The sequence below is a fragment of the Pangasianodon hypophthalmus genome, chromosome 16, assembly GCF_027358585.1.
Source record: "Pangasianodon hypophthalmus isolate fPanHyp1 chromosome 16, fPanHyp1.pri, whole genome shotgun sequence".
Lineage (NCBI taxonomy): Eukaryota > Metazoa > Chordata > Actinopteri > Siluriformes > Pangasiidae > Pangasianodon > Pangasianodon hypophthalmus.
The window spans coordinates 1,332,947-1,355,407 of NC_069725.1; the positions used below are offsets into that span (position 1 = coordinate 1,332,947).

At 39.1% G+C, this 22,461-nt stretch overlaps 1 protein-coding gene across 2 annotated transcripts in view; it reads right to left on the minus strand.

The window, feature by feature from the left end:
• The window catches only part of b4galt5 (UDP-Gal:betaGlcNAc beta 1,4- galactosyltransferase, polypeptide 5), a 38,962-nt gene that overhangs the window by 5,023 nt on the left and 11,478 nt on the right, over positions 1–22,461 (minus strand). The window contains exons 1-8 of one of the 2 annotated variants that reach the window (XM_053240734.1): positions 5,336–5,570; positions 5,073–5,192; positions 4,080–4,193; positions 3,818–3,945; positions 2,706–2,822; positions 1,901–2,088; positions 1,574–1,696; positions 606–707 (exon numbers count right to left, since the gene is read on the minus strand). In XM_053240734.1, coding sequence (XP_053096709.1) covers positions 606–707; positions 1,574–1,696; positions 1,901–2,088; positions 2,706–2,822; positions 3,818–3,945; positions 4,080–4,193; positions 5,073–5,192; position 5,336 — 893 coding nt within the window. In that variant the 5' untranslated portion in view covers positions 5,337–5,570. Of the gene's footprint in view, positions 1–605; positions 708–1,573; positions 1,697–1,900; positions 2,089–2,705; positions 2,823–3,817; positions 3,946–4,079; positions 4,194–5,072; positions 5,193–5,335; positions 5,571–22,461 lie in introns of those variants that run through there. The other variant, XM_026944998.3, reaches the window with a different exon arrangement.

A 22,461-nucleotide genomic window follows, 5' to 3' on the forward strand; every position in this document is an offset into this window, starting at 1 on the left:
TGTTTTTTTTTAAATGGAGAAACCTTTATTTTACAATTTACACAAAAAACATGAATTCCTAGAAGCACCTTAAAGTAAGAACCCAAAACATGAGGGAAAATAAAACAGACCTGATCTGAAGAAGAAGGAAGTGTGTGATGAAGTTATGAGGAAGAGCGTACAGGGATTTAACAAACATCACAATTTATCATTTAGAAAATTATTAAAACCTTTTTTAAAGAATATTTATTTATGACATGAAGAAAGAGAGATGTAAAAATTGAGAGATAACAAGAATTTTTCATTTTTAATATTTAATATTGTTTCTTACTTTTGCCCTGTAGGTAGAAAATTGTATACTCTATAAATAGACAATCAATAGTAAATATTTAATAATTAAAAAAATATTAATAATAAAAAAGCTAGTTCAAGGGTCAGAACAAGGTTTGATGAGAGTTGTAGTTTTTGGCGATTTGTGATCCTCAGGTTCATATACAGTTTTTTTTTTCCTGTTTTTTCCATTTCTTGTGTTAGATTTCGCTCTTTGTCCTCGACATGTGACGTGAGATTTCAGTAAATGAAATGAAATAGAGTTTATATAACGTGGTAATGGATTTCTCACTCACCTGCCCAGAAACTGCACCTCTCCTCGGTGGTGGTGAGGGATGGACATGTAGCGCCCGATGTCACCTGAAGGTCGACTCACGGTGTAGCCCGCGTACTGAACCCTGTCACACACACACACACACACACACACACACACACATACTTTTCTGTTAGTTTTTTTTTTTTATCACGCTGTTATGATTTTAGCCTCAAAGTTTAATAATGCACACACAGAACAATTTATTAATACTGAACATTGTTGCTTGCACAAAAAACAGTGATATGGCAACACTAAAAGGACAAAAAACAATCAATAAGGATCTCTGTACTATATACAGTACTATGTAGAGGTAGTACATACTGTATGTTATGGTTTATTAATGCAGCTTATTCACTGTATGTTTCATGGCCCAGAAAATACGCTAATCAGAATACAGATGTGTTTCAGGAAAACTTGAAAATACGGAAAAAAATCAGAATGTTTCAGGGCGACTCGTCGTCTATAAAATATGGTAATCAGAGTACAGGTATGTTTCAGGGTTGACTTATAGTCCAGAAAATACTGTAATCAGTATATAGGTATTTTTCAGGAAGACATATTGTCCCGAAAATATGGTAATCAGAATACAGGTATATTTGAGGGCAACATATTCTCCAGAAAATACAGTAATCCAAAAACACAGCTTATAGACTAGAAAATACGGTAGCCAGAATACACATATTTTTCTGGGTGAATTATTGTCCATAAATTACGGTAATCAGAAAATAGGACTTGTAGTCCAGACAGCAATGTAATCAGAATACAGATATGTTTTATGGTGACTTATAGTCCAGAAAATACGGTAATCAGAATTTCATATCAGTATACACAACAGTGTCCAGTCCAGAAACTAGCATAATCAGAATACACGTATGTTTCCAGGTGATTTCCTTCCAGGAAAATACGCTAGTCAGAAGACAGGTGGAAGTGCTGGGATTGTTGTCTCACCTGTTCCACAGATCGTCGTCCTCTCCTCCCCAGCCCCAGAATGCATTGGGAAAACCGTTTATCTTCTGAAACTGCTCAGCAGTGAGACCGCTCACGCCGCCGAAAAACTCATCATACGGCAACCTAGAGACGAGAAACAGAATCAATAAACAACGATTAAAAAAGAAACAAGAAGAAGTACAGATTACAGTCACTCTGGAAGCTGTTTAAAGAAGTTCACTCTCACCAGAAATAGAGGAACTAATAAAAACACACCGTGTGTGTGTGTGTGTGTGTGTGTGTGTGTGTGTGGTATCAGAGTGTCACAGCAAACACAAACACACTCACATGTAGGAGTATTTGTTGAGTTTGACGGCGAAGTGGCGCGGCATTCCGCTGCAGCCGTAGTAATTCCGGTCGTTTTCCAGAATGTGATCGACGTCGTGGAATATCACGCAGTCCCACTGCACGTCCTTCATCGCCTCCTTAAAGCCCACGTTGAAGAGCATGGCACGGTTAAAGGGCTCGTCTCCTGCCTGACACACACACACACACACACACACACACACACACACACACTGTAAGTGTGCTCTGTGATAAAGGACAGACACTTAGTTCTGACGCAACGCTTTTCCCAGAATTCATTCATACTCACACTGACTCACTTTCTTTCTTGATTCTTTCTTTCTTTCTTTTCCTCTTCAAGTTGTCTTTCTGTTTCTGTTTCTTTTGTTATTTCTTTCTTTGTTGGTATTTTCTTTCTTGATTTTTTTCATTCTTTCTGATTCTCTGTCTTTTTTTACCTATTGAAATTTTCTATTATTCTTTTTTCCTTCATTTTGATTCTCTTTCTTTTTCCTTCTTGATTATATTTCTTTTCCTCTTTAAGTTTTCTCTCTGTCTTTCTTTTACTCTCCCTCTTAATTTGTTCTTTCTTTCTTTCTTGAAATGTTCTTGTCTTTCTTTTTTCTTTCCCTGCTTTCTATCTTTCCCTCTTGAATTCTTTGTCTGTTTCTTTCTTTCTTTCTAAGCTTTAACAGATCTATTAGAGATGAGATAAAATACGACTGGAACACAGCTAGAACACGTTTTTTTCGCCCAATCAGATTGCGAGCTCAGGACAGCAGCGTAAGATGAATCTTGTCTTGTTCACCTGTTCGATGACGTAGAAGCCGAACTGGAGTCGTTGTCTCTGCAGCGCTGGGATGAGGTGACGCAGGAGAATGGGCAGATGCTCGTGCCGGTTTCGGAAAGGCACTAAGATGGCCACCTGAGGGAAGGAAAGATAAATTATCTTTTTTTTTTTTCAGTGCAGACTTTCTAAATACAGTCATTCCAAAACAATATCTTTTATTTTTGGACTTTTTCCTTGTTCCCATGGTAACACTGGGAGATTACAGGCTTACAGAGGTCGAGGTATTACAGCCAGACGTACAAATCTGTGTGACTGGGAAACAGTCTGGTGTGTGTGTGTGTGTGTGTGTGTGTGTGTGTGTGTGTGTGTGTGCAGGTGGAGGAAAAAATAAATCTGTCATTTCTGTTTTGACGTTCCAGTTGAAACAGTTTGCATAACGCTGTCAGCTCGTGTTTTCACCTCGCGGTCTGTGCAGCTGCTGAACTGAACGTGAGAACACTTCAGAACCTCGTCAGATAATTTCCTCACGACACTCCGTCTGGACTCACTGAGAGAAAGTAAAAACTCCCTGTTCTCGATTGTCCCTCGGGGAACCCTTAAAGAACCCTACAGCAGAGTTCCTCTATCAGAAAAGGTTCCAAATAGAACCATTTTAGGAGCCAAGAAGTGTATGTATTTAATGCAGAGCTACACTCCATGGATGGATGGAAGGATGGAAGGATGGATGGAAGGATGGATGTGATAGTAGAAAAAGAGCATAAAGTTTGACAAGTGGAGAGAAGGACGAAGAAAGATGGATGGATGGAAGGATGGATGGATGTATAGATTGATTAATGTCTGGATGGATAGATGGATGGATGGAATAATAGATAGGTGGATGGATAGATGGGATGTATGCAAAAGTTTGATGGGAATCAAAGATGTTAGATGGATGGATGGGAAAATAAGGAATGATAAAAGAGTTTGATGGGCACGAAGATGGTTAGATGGATGGATGGATCTAATGCTGGATGGGTGGAAAAAGGATTGATGGGTGGAGGGATGGAAAGATAAGTTGAATAGTAGAGAGAGAAGAAGATAGATAGATAGATAGATAGATAGAGAGATGGAGGGATGAGATTTGGACATACTTTCCAGCGCGGGATGCAGTCGTGGGGTTTCCAGTGGCCTCCGAGGCGGATGGTGGAGTCCGATTTCAGTAAATTTTTCTCCACTCTCTCGAGAGAAATCTCACTCATATTCACCTTCAGCCTGCCCTCTGAGAGAGAAAGAGAGAGAGAGAGAGAGAGAGAGAGGGAGAGAGGGAGAGATTGTGTTAATAACATAAGTACATACCATGTGGTGTTAAAATATTACAAGCTAAAATGAAATGCAGTGAGAAGAGGAACCTACTCATGGTGGGCAGTTTCTCAGGGCAGATGTCAGTAGGCAGGTAAGTGAACCCCACGGGCAGGTACGGAGTGGGCGGGGCAGCCGTTTCACTCAGGTTAAAGTCATACAGGTAGTCTATAGAGGGAGAGAGAGACAAAGATAGAGAGAGAGAGAGAGAGAGAGAGAGAAAGGAAATTTAAAAAACTAGCCATCATGAAGCACATCACATAATTTTTGAAAAAAAAAAAAAGACATTTAAAAACTCTAATTTCTTCTTCAGTCCTTATTTTCTATCCCTGATTTTTTTCCACATTTAAAGGTGAGTGTTTGTGTTTAAAGGCAGTGGTCTAGACATTATTAAAAAAAAACCTGCATCGGACGCTTGTACTCCAGAAAAATCTTGCGAAGTGATCTTGAGATGTGATCTTGAGATGCGAACTAAATCAGCTTAAGCAGGTGCGTAACTCAACTCTGAATACCAGGAACTTTCCCCATGTAAATGTAAAAGTCACAACTCTGAATGTGCCCCTAAGTGTTTAATTGAATTTATCATATTTTACAATTTTACTAGTTGATGTTAATAAGCAAGCTAAGGTTGTCTAACCATGTAAACCTTATCCTAACAGTTTTTCTAGCACTTTTTAAAGAAATTTTGGTCAATTCGGATGCTTCTGTAAACCTCATTTGCAATCTAGACTTAAAACAAGATTAAAAATGATTGTTAATAATAGCTACAGGCCTAAATGAGATCCTGGCTGTAGTTGTCATGGTTACTAAAGAGATAAGATGTTTCTGAAACAGGACCCGAGGTCATTTTTCCCCACAGTGTAACGAGATTAGAAAACTAAAAGTGTTAAAATGAGTCATGTTTATAAATCTGTGCCCGGTAAAGGAGAGGTCAGTGTTATCCTGTTCCCTCCATCACTTATTTCCACTCCCACCTTCTGTCAAGAGGGAATTTATTATTTATTTCCTTTTATTTCTACGCAGATGATTAGGAGTGATGTCCTGTACCTGTTCCGTTGACGCTGTAGGCACTTCTGACCACCTGCTCCAGAACCTGAGCTCCGATGTTTCTCACGTTCTCACGGATCCGCATTCCCCGAGCCTGGACCATGAACAGATACTCGTTCACTGCAGAGAGAGAAAAACAAAACCCGTTCAAACAAAGTGACCTTTCATTTCCTGCAATTTCTAACTACACTGTGTTTTATTCCTCTTATACCACAGCAATTTGCCAAGGACTACAATTTTTTATTTATTAAACAATGACGTACTTTTTATCTGTTTACAGTTACATTTAATGTTGAGAAACGTTCGTAAAACAAGTCAGTTCCTGTTCTCTGTCTTTCTCTCTGCTTGTTATTTTCCCGAGAAACCACAAAAGTGTAAACTCCTCTGTCCTGAAGACGTCGGAAAACTTAGGAAATGTTACAGCTTTATCTCTAACTGTTACAAAGCGCTGACACTGGAGACTCCTTCCATAAACGTCCGTAAGTGCCTATGGTGTACTGCCATCATAAATAATCAGGATTAGCCGTGATGATACAGGGTTAGCACACACTTTTTGGAACAGCATGTCATTTGACTGGTGTGTACTTTGCTCTTTGAGCAAATGGAGAGACAGAGATAGAGATAGAGAGAGAGAGAGCGAGAGAGAGTGAGAGAGAGCGAGACAGAGAGAGACAGAGCGCAAGAGAGAGAGCGAGACAAAGAGAGGGAGAGTGAGAGAAAGAGCAAGAGAGAGATAGAGAGAGAGATAGAGAGAGATAGAGAGAGAGAGAGTGTGAGAGAGAGAGAGCGAGAGAGAGAGAGAGAGAGAGAGAGAGAGAATTTGATTGACAAGCCACACAGAAGATAAACGTTTCCTACCGCAGTGAGTCACCACTAAAGAAAGCAAGCTTGTTTTATTCTTACATCAAATCCGCTCCGCTGCTTTGATCACTGAATCCTTTCCTGTGTACAATTATTTATTTTATTATCGTATTGTCATCCAGTTCGACTTCACTTGAGCAGAACAGGCACTCGACCGCACTGAGATCCTGCGTGCACAGCAGGTTTTTTGGGGAAAAACAGGAAGATGGAAATGCTGCTTTCAGCTATTTTGCTGAAGTGTGTTAAAGCGAAGGCGAGTCGCGTCCCCTGTGATCTCCAGCGTTCGAGATCAAACCCAGATCACTTTGCTGCGTGCGCATTTCAGCATTAAAGCATCAGGAGCGACGAGCAGCAGCGCCGTCCTTCTGCACACACCCTCTAAACGCTGTACATCAGGCTTTAATTACGCTCACTAACGCCGGGCTTCGCTCACCGCAGCTCTCGCCTCAGCACTCACACTCGTCCTTTATTATTAGGCCACGATGCAAAGGCAATTTGACTTTCTAATTTTCATTTAATTCATTTTATAACATGAACAGTGCGTTACTAAACTGGACACGAGCCCCAAAAACTGTTCAGCCCTACTGGAATAAAATCAGACTCTCAATAATAATAATAATAATAATAATAATAATAATAATAAAGATATTAATCGGAAACTGCGGCTGAGCTTCATTATCCTGCTTTTCTGCTTCATCATCTTTTCACAAGTGGCTTAAAGGAGCGCTTTGTCATTTTTTTAAAAGTGTCTCTAGACCTAAAATAATTACATAATTTACAAGAAACTTTAAAAATAAAACAGATCTGTCTAATTTTTCCATTTGGCTCGTTTCGTCATTTCAAGCTTTTGTTTTACATTTTCGCAAAAACAAAACGTGGTCCACTTTTTTGTGCTCAATATAAAATTATGAAGTGTTTCTTTAACTGTGTTATGATTTTAATTAATTAATTAATTAGATAAATATGTTAAAAAACAGAGAGAGAGACAGATTAGTCAGTTAATATCCACCAGTCTTCCACTTCGCAATCGGTAGAGAACGCTAAAAATGACAAACTGCTCCTTTAATTTCAAATCTCAAGTCCTGCCCTTCAACTGCCCCTACCAAGCCTGTTAAAGCAGTGCTCTATGAAGCTCATTTCTGGGCCAGAAATTACATCAGATTTTTTTTTTTAGTGATGTTGATGAAATGACTTGACTGATCAACTGTCCCCGAACAACCCTGTTAAAGGGGCACTCTGTGAAGTTAAGGAGGTGGTCCAGCGGAAGAAAACAGAATCAAAATCAGAAATCAACAAACAAACAAAAAAATACCTTGCTAAATATCTGAAACAAATAAATAATACATGCTGATGTTGCACATTAAGGTTTTTCTGTCTATGAGATGACATGACTGTTACTCATCTAGGAGAACCTTTAGAAATGGCATACTGCCGCTTTAAAAAGAGTAAATAGGTGTGTTTTGTTTAACATTCTTTGACAAGCGTAATCAGAAAGAGTAGCGATTTTTCACCACATTTAAGCATGTTTATACTGTACAGACTCTCAGCTCTGACATTTCTCAACTCTAAATACAGAATGTCACTGTCAGAACAGACCACACCTCATCACTATTACCTTCAGGAATGTGTGTGTGTGTGTGTGTGTGTGTATGTGTGTGTGTGTGTGTGTGTCCTCTGCTGGTTGCAAGGCTGTGCTGATAAAACAGAGGACGATGACCGTATATTGCGTGGGCTCTGACCCTGGAAAAAACACAGTTTCACTGGAAACTCTTTTCGGTGTGTGTGTGTGTGTGTGTGTGTGTGTGTTTGTGTTTGTTGTATGCTTAGTTACTTAATGAGATAAAAAGTGTGTATAACCAAATGTAGTCAGATAGATATTAAATACAGAAAGTGATTTGTACAATCATTAACAGGAATGACACATTAAAGGTGCAGTATGTAATATTTCACAGTTTCCATCACCTGCAATTACTACATCATTCTGAAGATGACTTTAAAAAAACTGATTCGCAATATTTTTGTGCAGTCTTCTTTTTTTTTTTTTTTTACTTTTAGCCTTCTTTATACTTTTTTTTCAATAATTACTATTATTTATTAATTTGTTATTTTTTGTGATTTATATAGCAACTTTCTTTCATAAAACACTGCTCAAAGCTTTACAACAGTGAAACATTAAATAAAACATCAGGACAGGAAAAGTAAGTGTAAAAGAATATAATATAAATCAACTATACGAAGATAATAAAGAAACAATTCATTTAGATTAAAAAAATGAAAGAATGTAAATAAAACTAGAACAAAAATGGAAAATTAAAAGATCATAAATATGAATTTATACAGAACTGAAACTGAAAATGAACTGACAGTATTATATTAATAATAATAAAATATTTTTCAGCAGTTTAAAGCCAGTTATCCAGATTGCAGCCAGCAGATGGCGCTACAAGTGACATTTTAAACCTGCATTTGAATTTCTATATAAATTGTCAACTCAAGTCTTTCATCCACCTGCTTCCCTTTAAGCGTGTTAAATTCGGACTCTATTATGAAGCTAAGTAGGTGGTCCAGCACGGCCGAAGCTCATTTCAGGGCCAGAAATTACGTAAGAAAACAACCAAAAGTGACGTTCAGTGCGTGTTGATATTGTGCATCAAGGTTTTTCCAGTTATTCCTATTTAATGATATGAATATTACTGGTCATGAAGCAGTTTTAAAAATGGCATACTGCCGCTTTAAAAGGAACAGATGAACTCAATAATAGGTGTGCTGCCTGTTTTCCTTCCTGCAGCAAATTACTCTGGCGAAAGTGTTGCTGCATATTCATATAACACACACAAACACACACACACACACACACAAACACACACACACACACACAAACAGCAGGAAATATACAGGTGCTGTCACATTCTGCTGCAGGCCACTGATTTGAATCCAGCTAACATTTGCATACCAGAGAGAGAGAGAGACAGAGAGAGAGACAGAGGGGCAGAGAGAGAGAGAGAGAGAGAGAGAGAGGCAGAGAGAGAGAGAGAGAGAGAGAGAGAGGGGCAGAGAGAGAGAGACTGAGAGAGAGAGAGAGAGAGAGAGACAGAGAGAGAGAGAGAGAGAGGGTCAGAGAGAGAAAGAGAGAGGGTCAGAGAGAGAGACAGAGAGAGGGGCAGAGAGAGAGAGACAGAGAGAGAGAGAGAGAGAGAGAGAGAGAGAGAGGGGGCAGAGAGAGAGAGAGAGAGAGAGAGGGGCAGAGAGAGAGGGGCAGAGAGAGAGAGAGAGAGAGAGGGGCAGAGAGAGAGGGGCAGAGAGAGAGACAGAGAGAGAGAGACAGAGAGAGAGAGAGAGGGGCAGAGAGAGAGAAACAGAGAGAGAGAGAGAGAGGGGGGGGGCAGAGAGACAGAGAGAGAAAGAGAGGGGCAGAGAGAGAGAGAGAGAGAGAGAGAGAGACAGAGAGAGAGATAGAGAGAGGCAGAGAAAGAGAGAGGGGCAGAGAGAGAGAGAGAGAGAGAGAGAGAGAGAGAGAGAGAGAAAGAGAGAGGGGCAGAGAGAGAGAGACAGTGTGAGAGAGACAGAGAGAGAGAGACAGAGAGAGAGATAGAGAGAGGCAGAGAAAGAGAGAGGGGCAGAGAGAGAGAGAGAGAGAGAGAGAGAGAGAGAGAGAAAGAGAGAGGGGCAGAGAGAGAGAGACAGTGTGAGAGAGAGAGAGAGAGGGGGCAGAGAGAGAGAGAGAGAGAGAGAGTGAAAGAGAGAGCGGGTTTGAGAGATGACTTGGAGGTTTTGTTTTTCTTCGTTTAGTTTATTGTGTTTAAAGTGCACATTTGTAAGTCAGTCTCGTTTTTTTATGACGTAGAAACACCGTGAATTTAAATCCTGGAAATGTCAGAAAGCCACTGCTGAATTCTGGATTCTGATTGGTCAGAAGGTGTTGGTTCATTTTCTGTAACTCTGGCAGCAGAGCAGCTGTGAAGCACAGGTAGAGGTGGAGCGATATGACAGAAAATATCACATCACCATTCCTGAAGGCATTCCTACGACTCAAACACTGCCAGGTGTCAGTGCTGCTTTAAGAAAAGGTTTGATGATACGCTATTTAATGTCTACAAAACTGTATTTTTATATATATTTAAACAATAACATTTAAATTTATAAAATGAATAAAGAAATGTTTAACAATGAAAAGGAGAATTTTAAAGATTAAGTATAACGTTTTAACATCAGCTGCGTCTTGTGAGTTGGTAATTAAATTTGTGTTTTAAAAAAACATAAAAATGTTTTTAAAAAATCACCATGTCTCAGAAAAGTGCACAATGACAGAATTTATCGTGATATCGATAAGTTTATATTAATGCGCTCTCTGATATGGAGCCATTTATGGAAGGAGTCTCCAGTGTCAGCACTTTGTACCAGTCCGAGGTAAAGCTGATTGTTTCTCTCACTAATCTCACTAATCCCCTCTTTTTCGTTTAGAGGACGGTTCTCCTCTGTTCTCCGTATTCCTTCTGCTGTAATCACAAAATAAATTCGTTAAATTAAATAATGAATTTAACGTCACACACAGTTTGGAAATTTTTTTTTTAATAATAAAATTATTATTGATATTTTTCCAGAACTTAGTCCCGGGCCTGTTTTGCTTCCTCTTTGCTCGTCATGATGCTGCTTGTTTAGGTTCTCTAACAAACTCTGGCTTCTTCCAGGAACAGGTTTATTTTTACTGAGATCACGTGACACTTGAACCGCACGCAGGTCGAGTCCATTCAACTAATCACGTGACTCATTCTAATCAAATCTGAACTAATTTAGGAGTTTCACAGTGACAGGGGGTGAATACTTACGCAAGCACAAATTTTTTTATATTGATTTTTTTCCCTGCTTCAATATTTTTTCTGTAGAGAGAGCGAGCGTTATTAAATGCTTTCTCTTCTAGCTAAGATTATTCCAGGAACTAGGAACTTTTTATGGAAACTGCAGCCTGAAAAAAAAAAAAAAAAACACTGGGAACGACAGAATTCCCAACTGAAAGCTGGGCGTTTCCTCCGAGCTCCTCCAAAATCCGGACTTTTGGCGTTGCAGCCGAGGCTTTCCTGTTTCGCGGTGTTTTTTTCCCGCAGCTGTTGGGTTAAATCAGTGAGATGACGTCAGTTGGCACTGATCACCGAACACCAGGTAGGAAAGAAAAAAAAACCACTCTCACACACATCTACTTAAAAACCAAAAGGGTGAAAAAGTTTTACTGCGAATATGTTGGTGAATATTTTAATTAAGAAGTGAAGCAGTGAGACAAAATGATTATAAATCACATGCGTTTACGTGAAATGAGACATATGCGACTTTTCAGGTCTCACACTTGGAAATTTCCTACGATTCGCACGGCTCAATGCGTATGAGACACAAATATTAAGGACAATGTTGGGGCGGAGTTATGGAGTTATGGGCGGAGTTTATAAATGGGGTTTGTACCCTTTCTTAGAAAAATTCTTATTTATTGTGCTGAACATTTACACAAGAAATGCGCTGCTCATAAAAATCCAGTTAGTCTGGAAAAACGTTCGTATCCAACGTTTCTCTCCTGAGCGTGTGTTAATGTACGTGTAAAGCGACTCACTAACGTGAACCTCGATTGTTCGGCATCAGATCGTAGAATTCTCCACGAGTTACTGTGATTTAGATACGGATTACACTGTCAAGTTCAAATTGCATTTATTTCAGTCGATTTATATGAATGATTTGAAAGAAACTGATTCCAAAACGAGTCCATAAATCAAATAAATCAAAGAAGACTAGCCTTTAAAGTAGGACAAAAGTAATGGCGCCCTATAAAAGCAGAAGGAGTTATGTGTGTGTCTGTGGTAGCTGACGCACTGCAATGGTTCGGTCGCCATTTTGTCATTTTCAACTCGCTTTGCCTTTTATGGGGCTTTGTGGGCGTGGCTAGACGTAAATGCCGTGAACGTGCTCGGAAATATGTGGCTGGATGGTGTTTATTAACACACGCATGTGAGTACATAGAAAATCAGAAACTTTTGCAAATCCGGCGGGAATTTTTAGCTTGGTTTGGCCACGAAAACATTTACACGCAACTTTTTTTACGAAAAGATTGACGAACGAGGCTTGAAATGTGCGACTGTTAAAATTCACAGGAAGTTTCATTTCTGAAAAGTAAGTTTTTGCACAAACATGACTGGTTGTTTGCAGTATCCATATATTTATTGATAAGGATTTGATGGGAATTTGTAAATGTGGGAAAATTGAGCAGGAAAGCAATATTAATTATATTAATTAATTATACTCAGGTGAAGCGTAAGTATAGTGTACGATGAAGTACAGTCACTGAAGTTCTTTCCACCTTCTAGAGTAATACACAGCATTATAATCGTGTATTTCATCATAACATATGATTTAACACTCTCCTATTTTTTTTATTTTATTATTTTTATATTACATTACAGAGGATAAAAATGAATCGATTTGCCTTAATTTGATTCACGAGGCCAAATTTTTTCTCATTTTTAATCCTAAACTAAACGTCTAGCTGGTGACTCTTATTGTAGCCATTTTTATGCATTTGGGAGTCACACTGATACTGTCACACACCATAAAATTCCACACACACACACACACACACACACACACACACACACACACACACACTTCCTCTCTATCTCAGCCCAGCAGAAGAGCTTCAGTGCACAAGCAATTACAGTCGTATTGATTCACGCTTTTGTGCAGATGAAGGACGTCGGCCATTTTTACAACACGAGAAAATGGCTTTTCGCTTCCAATCACACGGATTGCTCACGTACGCTTTTCCTTTTGTCCCTTCCGCCTGACTCCGACACGTCCAATTTCGTTTCTGCTTGAGGTGCAGTTTGTTAAATTCGCATTTCACGTGGCTGCACTTGGTTGATGGATTCAGCACTTCTGGGCCCTCGGCACTCGACTCGTACCGTACACCTGCTCAAGAAGTTAATCGTTTTTTTTTTTTTTCAGAGAGGATATGAACATGATTGATGATGTGAGACAAAGTGGTTTGGAAATGATGAAGAATATCCGTTTAAGCGTCTTCGCTCAGGCTGTTTGGAGTGTACTGAATGGAGCTCGGAACAGACCCCATTATTTCTCGTGGCCCTGATGCGAGCCAGAAAAAGCCAAGCGGTGAGCAAGAGGCCGTCGATACGATACAATACGATACGCAGCCGTACACACCGACTCGTAACACACACTAACACACACTCGAACACAATTAGCCTGCGTTATTGGCAAGGCTGCTTTCCTTTCTTCTCAGCTTTGCCAATAACACGAAAAACACGAATCCACCATTAACAACTCGGCATCCGTGAATCTAATAAAACAGTAATCGAACAGATATATCGATATATCGCAATATTCAACACCACGTGGAATTCCTGCGACGATCTACACATTAGTTTCTCCTTTATAACAACACAAAGGGAAAAGCTGGTTAGAGAGACGTATCACTGTGTTACATCAGCACAAGGCTTTCTAACAGCTTGGTGGATCACTTTCTACAAAACAGGTAATGGCAGTGATGAAATAAAATTAAAGACAATGACAATATTTTTAGTACAAGGAAGACCGGTGTAACAAGTCTGACTCAAAGATTATTTTGGATATCAAATTACCCGTGTAGTCTTACTGTAATAATAAAAAGCCAAACACTAAGCTCCAAATAAGGCTGAGCGATATGACGATATAATATCGATATCATGATATTCATGATAATTATGTCACAATACAATTTTTATTGAGATATCATTATATTTTTGTATGCTTTTTAAATAATTACAAACTCACAGGAAGCAGCTGATATGATGGAAAAATGTTTTACTTAATCATTAAAATTGAATTTATAAACTCTTTTTTCTCAGTGTTAGATTTTTTTAAATTATTTTTTATAAATATAATTCTTTAAATCTAAAACATTTAAATACATTTACTTATTAATAATAAACTTAACTAATAAACTTTTACTTATAACAGTTGCATAAAATGCATCTGAAGATCATATGTATATATATATATATATATATATATATATATATATGTAATGTATTCAAAATTATTGTTATTATTCAAAATTATTGGCACCCAGACAATTAATATTTATTAAAGGCACCAGCTTTTTCCTGTAGCTTTTTCTTCCTAAAAAAAAAGCCCTGAACGATGAGCGCAAAACATGATCCATTTCTATATTTTACTATATTTCTCACCAAACACACCAAGCAAACGTTTGTTATTTTTAGGACATATGTAGGTTTTTATGAGAATTATCTTGTGTTAGGAAAAAAATGAAGCATGTTCTCCACATTCTTGGCACAGACACTGCGAATAATATTTATTTTATACAATAAACATCAGCAGCTTCTCCTAAAGGGTGCCAATAATTCTGACATTTACAGCACAGATTGACTTTTACCACAGGTTCAGTCATTAACTCTTGTTAATAAATGAGAGAATTTATCATGCTGTTGTTTATCTTTAGTGACTTTATCAGGAGAAACGTTGGTGTTCTTTGGTCCATCAGCATTTTATCTTAACAACTCCCTCATCATGTTTCTAACTATAAAGCTAATTTGTCTGATGAGACGAATTAACGAGAGGAAATGATTAATCCTGCTTGCGTCAAATGCTGAAGTTCGGGTTCGGCTTCTCGCTCTCGATCAACGTTCACTCATAAATATGTGCTGATGCATTAGTACAAGGAGAAGGGGGCGTGGCCAGTGCACCTGTCAGTCAATGTGCAAGAGGCGTGGCCTCGTGCTCAAACTGTGCATAAGTCTGAATTGTATTTTATTAAATATCATTAACAGTCAATTCAGGAACCAACATTTCAAAGTGTCCTGCCAATAAAGCCACTAAAACTGTCAGAGTGAATTCCGTATCGCTATTAACAGCTTTCCTTCTTTCCTTTCTCTCTTCCTCTAACTCGGGATTCACACCGTTACCATCATTAGTGTCTAACGTGATCGTTTCATCACAGCATCAAGACTCCACGTGAGTGAAAACCCTGCAGCTAAAACACTTCACGGCTAAAGTTAGCGGTTTGCGTGATGAAGCTTCCAGCCGGGCCGCTGCATCGGGACGCACGCCGACGGATCGTCAAAATCGCAGCTTTCTCCGTTTTTCAGTTTATGATCACATTTCATATGGAGCAGAAACAAAAAGAGTTTTCTCCTGAAGAAAAAAAAAAAAAAAACCCGAGAGAGTCACTTAGTGAGTTTTAAAAGCATCCTGAACATCAAAACTACAGTCTGAAAGTGTTTTATTCCTTTTATACCACAACAATTCGCCAAGATTTATAGCTATTTATTTATTAAAGAACGACACGTCAAAGTTTTTAGGTAAAAGTTAAAGCTACAGCTTTACCTCTGACACTGGAGACTCCTTCCAGAACTGTTAAATAAACACATTTCTCCTTACAGAAAACGTTTTTAAAATCCGTTTACGTGGAGCGTCCGCCGTACATGTCCCCGTGAACGATAGCTGTCGCTATAGAAACGATAACGTATTAATATAAACCTGCGCTACTGACAGAACTGCTGTTCTAAAAAATTTATCAACACCTTCGGAGAATTCAGCGGCGCAGAGGCACAAACATGGTTTCACAGTTAGCGTAACTCTCACGGTTTCAGGACAATGTGACTCACTTTCTCTTTTCTTTCCGTGGAACTTTACACAGTTATGTGGGAGAAAGTGTGTTTTTTTTAAACTGTCACAACAGACACACACACACACACACGCTCACACACACACACACACACACACACACATACAAAACCACAGCCCCGGCTTAAATGAGTTTTAGCTCACCACTGACCTTAAAATGCTGACGGCGAAAAAAAACATGATGCATGATTGTATTTAAAAAAAAATTAAAATACGATAAAAAAAAAAATTAAATACAAATAAGATAAAATAAATATCGAAAAAGTTTTTTTCTCAACTTTAACTCATCTACTGCTCACAATTGACCTCAAACTGCTAACTGGATTAATAAATTAATAAATAAATAAAATATAAGATGAAACGATGAAAAATATATTTTTCTTTTTATTCAATTTTTATAAAAATCAAGACTTTCTTTCGACTTTTCTGTTTCTCTTCCTTCCTTCTTTTCCTTCTTTCTCTTTTGACTTCTTTCTTTCTTTCAAAAAAATAAAAAATCTGATTTTATGATTATTATTTTTTTTCTTCCAAATTTGTGTCTTTTTTAATTAAAAATTGTTTTTAACCCAGACTTCTTTTGATATGTGATCAGACGTCACTGAGAAACATCGCCTGTTTGCGACATTAGCCTCACACACCAAAACAAATGTTCTGCACTACGGTGGAAATAGTTCACAATTTCCTCTGAATTATTGTTTAACTCACCAAGAACAGCCTGAACACACACACACACACACACACACACACACACACACACAGGCTCTGATCTGTGCAGGTCTTGTGACTGGAAGTCATCACAAGCTCACATCCAGGTCACACGATCCACACGACTTTCATTTAATACTGTGTAAAAGTATGTGCACCCCCAACAGCAGCTGTGTGTGTGTGTGTGTGTGTGTGTGTGTGTAAAACGTTTACGGCTAAGAAAAGGATGAGAACACACACTACGCACACTGCACTTTGTTTCAGACCGGTCATGTGGGCATCATAAGCATCTCATGCTCCAGATTAACACACACACACACACACACACACACACACACACAGAGAGAGAGAGAAAGAGAGAGAGAGAGAGAGAGAGTGTGTGTCAGTGTTCTCACATTCTGAGACACCATCTATTACAGGGTGAAAAGCTCTAATCACACACACACACACACACACACACACATACACACACACACACACACACACACACAGAGAGCCATCATTATGATCAGCAACACAAATAGCAGGATTATTATTACTGTAACTCACAGATGTATCACTGTCCTCCTTCCTTGAAGTCCTCACACACACACACACACACACACACACCAAGCAGTGCTTTAAGCAATTTCTAAATTATCCGCATTCCTGTATGTATATAGTTGAGTGCAAAAGTTTATGCACCCTCTACTCTTTCTTTCTTTCGTAGTTATTAAGTGTAAATAAAGACAGTAATAGTGCGATATAAAGAATGCAGTTTATTTTTTATTTTTTTTCAGTTATATTTCTGAGAAACACTCTCCATAAACACTCTGATAGAGTTTTATCTTCTTCTCCAGCTGTGGGAAAGTTTGATATGTTCTGGTTTCAGGCGTGCCATCGCTGTTTTTCGTTCTCCACTGTTTTTATGCTTTTTCCTTTCATTCCTCCCTCTTTCTTTCTTTATTCTTTCTTTCTTTCTTTCTTTCTTTCCGTTTCCTTCCTTCTTTGTTTCTCCCCCTCTTTTTCTTTCTTTCTTTTGACTTTTTCATTTTTATTTCTTCTTTCCTTCCTTCTTGATTTCTTCTTTCCTTCCTTTTGACTTTTCCTTGCTTCTATCCTTCCTTCCCCTTGTTACTTTTTTCTTTCTTTCTTTCTTTTTGACTTTTCCATTTTCTTCCTTTCTGTCTTTGACTTACCCTATGGAATTTCTGTCTTCTTTCTTTCTTCCCTCCTTCCTTTCCACTTTTCCTTTATTCTCACTTCCCTCTCTGGTAAGTTTTTTCGTTTCTCTCTAACACCCCCTGCGTCTCTCTTCCTCTCTGGAGTTTTAAAGCCACTGTGTGGATTTGTAATGCTGACGCACTGACACGCTGCTGTCTGAACAGGACATTACGTTTACACACGTTTTTTTTTTTACGCACTTTTACACATGATTACACACGTTTACATTCTTTAGCAGCGGACCGAGGGAAGGCGAGCTGTGATGGTGCAGTCTGAGGTCACTTCCTGTGAACAGCAGCAGCGCCGCAGTGCCTCCATCACTGTCCAGTTACAGTGTGATAAAACACTCGAATAAACACCACCGCACAACAGTGACGCTACAGCACACACACACACACACACACACACACACTGAGAGACACACTGAGAGACACACAAGGACAATAATAAACACAAGAGTCATGAATTTACCAGTGTGTGTGTGAAGAAAAGCAGGACACCATTAAACACCTCATCCATTATCACACACACACAAGAGAGAGAGAGAGAGAGAGAGAGAGAGAGAGAGAGAGAGAGAGAGAGAGACAAGCAGAGAGAGAGAAAGCGATAAAGAATAAGAGACAGAGACACACAGAGAGAGAGAGAGAGAGAGACAGAGAGATTATTTTCTTTCGCTCACTTTCTCTTTGTTCTCATTTACTTCTCTTTTTCTTCTATCCCTCCTACTTTCAATGGCGATATCTCCGTGTCGTTACTATGGCAACCATCACGGAGACACAATCAAACGCAAAACTCACAATCCAAACAAACAATTTCGTAATGTGGATACTCGCATTATAAAAATCAGATTGAAAAAACAGATGAAGATTTGCGGTGGTGTGTAAACAAAGCGACGTGAAGATGTGAAGTGAAGTTCTCCATGTCTCCATGGCATGTGTTTATACGTGTTTATTTTAATCTGTGACGGAAAAATCCTTCACGTGTCGAGCTTTCTGAACGTGTCGAGCTTTCTGAACATGTTGAGCTTTCTGAACGTGTTGAGAGTCCTGAAAGTGTCGAGCTTCCCGAACATTTCGAACTTCCCAGACGTGTCGAGCTTCCTGAACACGTCGAGCTTCCCGAACACGTCAAGCTTTCTGAACGTGTCGAGCTTTCTGAACGTGTCGAGCTTTCTGAACGTGTCGAGCTTTCTGAACGTGTCAAGCTTTCTGAACACGTCGAGCTTCCCGAACACGTCGAGCTTTCTGAACGTGTTGAGAGTCCTGAAAGTGTCGAGCTTCCCGAACATTTCGAATTTCCCGGACGTGTCGAGCTTCCTGAACAAGTCAAGCTTTCTGAACGTGTCGAGCTTTCTGAACGTGTTGAGCTTCCCGAATGTTTCGAACTTCCCGGATGTGTCGAGCTTCCTGAACACGTCGAGCTTCCCGAACACGTCGAGCTTCCCGAACACGTTGAGCTTCCCGAACACATCAAGCTTTCTGAACGTGTCGAGCTTTCTGAACGTGTCAAGCTTTCTGAACGTGTCGAGCTTCCCGAACGTTTCGAACTTCCCGGACGTGTCGAGCTTCCTGAACACGTCGAGCTTCCCGAACACGTCGAGCTTCCCGAACGTGTCGAGCTTTCTGAACGTGTCGAGCTTTCTGAACGTGTCGAGCTTTCTGAACGTGTTGAGCTTCCCTAACGTTTCAAACTTCCCGGACGTGTCGAGCTTTCTGAACATGTCGAGCTTCCTGAACGTTTCGAGCTTTCCGAGTGTGTCGAGCTTCCTGGACACGTCGAGCTTTCTGAACATGTTTTACACCGTCAGCGTCAGACCACAACAATATCCACTAAACTCTGGATTTTAACACTTTATCTTTCAGAAATTGTGTCATTACAGTATACAGGTGTGTTATTTGTTACCTGGAATATTTGTGTGTGTGTGTGTGTGTGTGTGTGTGTGTGTGTGTGTGTGGTCTACAGAGACAAGGTGTGAGTGTTTACTGTCTCCTCGTCTCCTAATTGCACCGTTTGAAATCTGCAACTGCTGTTTAAACTTCTGTCCCTGTAACATCTCTCTCTCACACACACACACACACACACACACTCAAAATGAATAACGTCCTGCCCATTTTCTCCTGAGTGTGTGTTCATGTTACTGTTAACGTCAAACAGCAGAAATGAGCGACTGCTGAGACGTCACAGTAACTTACAGATAAAGTATGAACGCTATAAATGGAAGTTTCTGTTTTTCTGCTTCAGTGGACCTCATTAATCATTTCATACCGAGAGAGAGAGAGAGAGAGAAAGAGAGAGCTCTGGTCTACAGTCAGACTCTACCTCTCTCGCCCACTCGTCTTCTCCAGCTCTCCTTCTCCTGCCGTGTTGCTCAGTGTACTGCAGATCGGGCGTGTCCTCCGAGGTTACTCAAGGCCACTTACTTTAAGTGCACTAGTGGATGATGCAATGACAGAGTGCACATCATCTGACAGTAGAGCTGCACGAGGTATTCGAAGTTCATCAATACAACCTGCTAAACGATTCGATTCTATAACCTTCCATCATTCTGATGCTCCATTTAAACGTATTTTGCTATAGGTGAATTAAATTTCACACACTAATCAGACTCGTTTTAGACGCTTTCAGTGACTTTATTTAAAAAAAAAAAAAATCACTGATCACCACTGTTCCCAACAACCAATCACTGATCACCACTGTTCCCAACAACCAATCACTGATCACCACTGTTCCCAACAACCAATCACTGATCACTACTGTTCCCAACAACCAATCACTGATCACTACTGTTCTCTACAACCAATCACTGATCACCACTGTTCTCTACAACCAATCACTGATCACCACTGTTCCCAACAACCAATCACTGATCACCACTGTTCCCAACAACCAATCACTGATCACTACTGTTCCCAACAACCAATCACTGATCACCACTGTTCCCAACAACCAATCACTGATCACTACTGTTCCCTACAACCAATCACTGATCACTACTGTTCTCTACAACCAATCACTGATCACCACTGTTCCCAACAACCAATCACTGATCACTACTGTTCTCTACAACCAATCACTGATCACCACTGTTCTCTACAACCAATCACTGATCACCACTGTTCCCTACAACCAATCACTGATCACCACTGTTCTCTACAACCAATCACTGATCACTACTGTTCCCTACAACCAATCACTGATCACCACTGTTCTCTACAACCAATCACTGATCACTACTGTTCTCTACAACCAATCACTGATCACTACTGTTCTCTACAACCAATCACTGATCAACGACCGTATTCTATTCTATTCTATAAAAATGTAAACATTTATATAAAGTTTTCTTACAGAAAAATGAAAATAAAAATTAAGCATTATTCAGAATTTTTTAATAGTCATTTTTAAAATAAATAAATGAATAAAGTTTTACTTAAAGTTATAATTATAACTATTTTTAAAAAAGAAAACAGCAAATAAAGAGCATTATTGAGCATTATTCAAAAATGTAAAAGACAAAAGAAAGAAATTAAAAAGAAAAAAATTAAAGAAAGAAAGTGAATAAATATTTATTGTTTGATTGCACATTATAAGGAAATTTAATTTAATGCACTTTTTATGTTTATTTAATAAAATATATATATATACATGTATATAACGTGTAGTTCATGTTGAGCTGCACGCAGCAAATCCGCTTGACTCCAGTTAAGTTAATTACAGAAGAAGTCAAACGGAGATGATGACCGAGTGATGCCTGACGCCATGACAACGCTATAAGCAATGTTCCCTGTCTCCATAACGACGAAGCAGAAACGCTACGCCTGATTGGTCAGCTGCCATCTGCATCGTGATTGTGTACTGATGGAGGAGAGCAGCAGGATTTTCCCCAAACGTATCTGTTGTATTTTATTTAAGTGTGAAACTCGGGATATTAAATACACAGAATAAACGCATGTAGGTGACCGTGAGATTTTCTGTTTATAAACTTCCTGGAAGCCGGAATCAGAACGACTTCCTCTTTATCCTGATCCCGTCTATCGTAGCGTGAAATATTAGATCAGAGATCGTGTCGTATTCAGGAGCTGCAGAATGTAGCTCAGGACTGATGAATAAACCTGTTATAAACCTGTTATAAAACTCCTACTCAGAAAGAGTTCTGAACTAGTAATTTTTAAGGAAGATAAGAACCCTTAACTATACAAAGAACCCATTAAACAACCATTTTTCTATGATTGTATACTTAAATATCATTTTAGTGGCGATGAAAAGGTTATTCAAGGCTTCTCTAAGGGTTCTTGTCTTCCTAACAGGTCCTAGTCCCAGACAGAACCTTTAAGTGTTCCTCAGAAAAGCACCTAAAGAACCCTTAAGTTAAATTTACATGCAGTAATATTAAAACTCCAAGGGGGCAAATACTTTAGCCACTACATTTGAAGAGAAAAAGGTCAAATCTAGAACCCTTAAGTGTTCTTTGGTTGTCCCTTAATGGTTCTGTGTGCAGAAAGCTTCCTCATAATAAAAAGTTTCAAGCTAGAAACCTTTTTAGATACGAAGAACCCACTGAAGAACCTTGTTTCTTACACTGAATACTTCAGTATCATTTTAGTGGAAATTTTTACACTGTTAGAAAAAATGGTTCTTTACGGGTTCATTTGATAATAAAGGGTTCTTATCTTGGAAAAAAGGATTCAGTTTGGAATCCCTTCCTGACAGGGAAACACTCTGTTGTAGGGTTCCACATAGAACCTTTAAGGGTTCCCCCGAATGACAAGTGAAGAACCCTTTTACATCCAGTAACATTAAAACCGCAGAGGTGGAAAATACTGCAGTAACTGTACTTTGTCACTACACTTACTCTAACCAAGAAAAAGGTAACATCTAGAACCCGTAAATGTTCTTTGGTTGTCCCTTAAAGGTTCTATATAGAACCCATTTAATACAATAA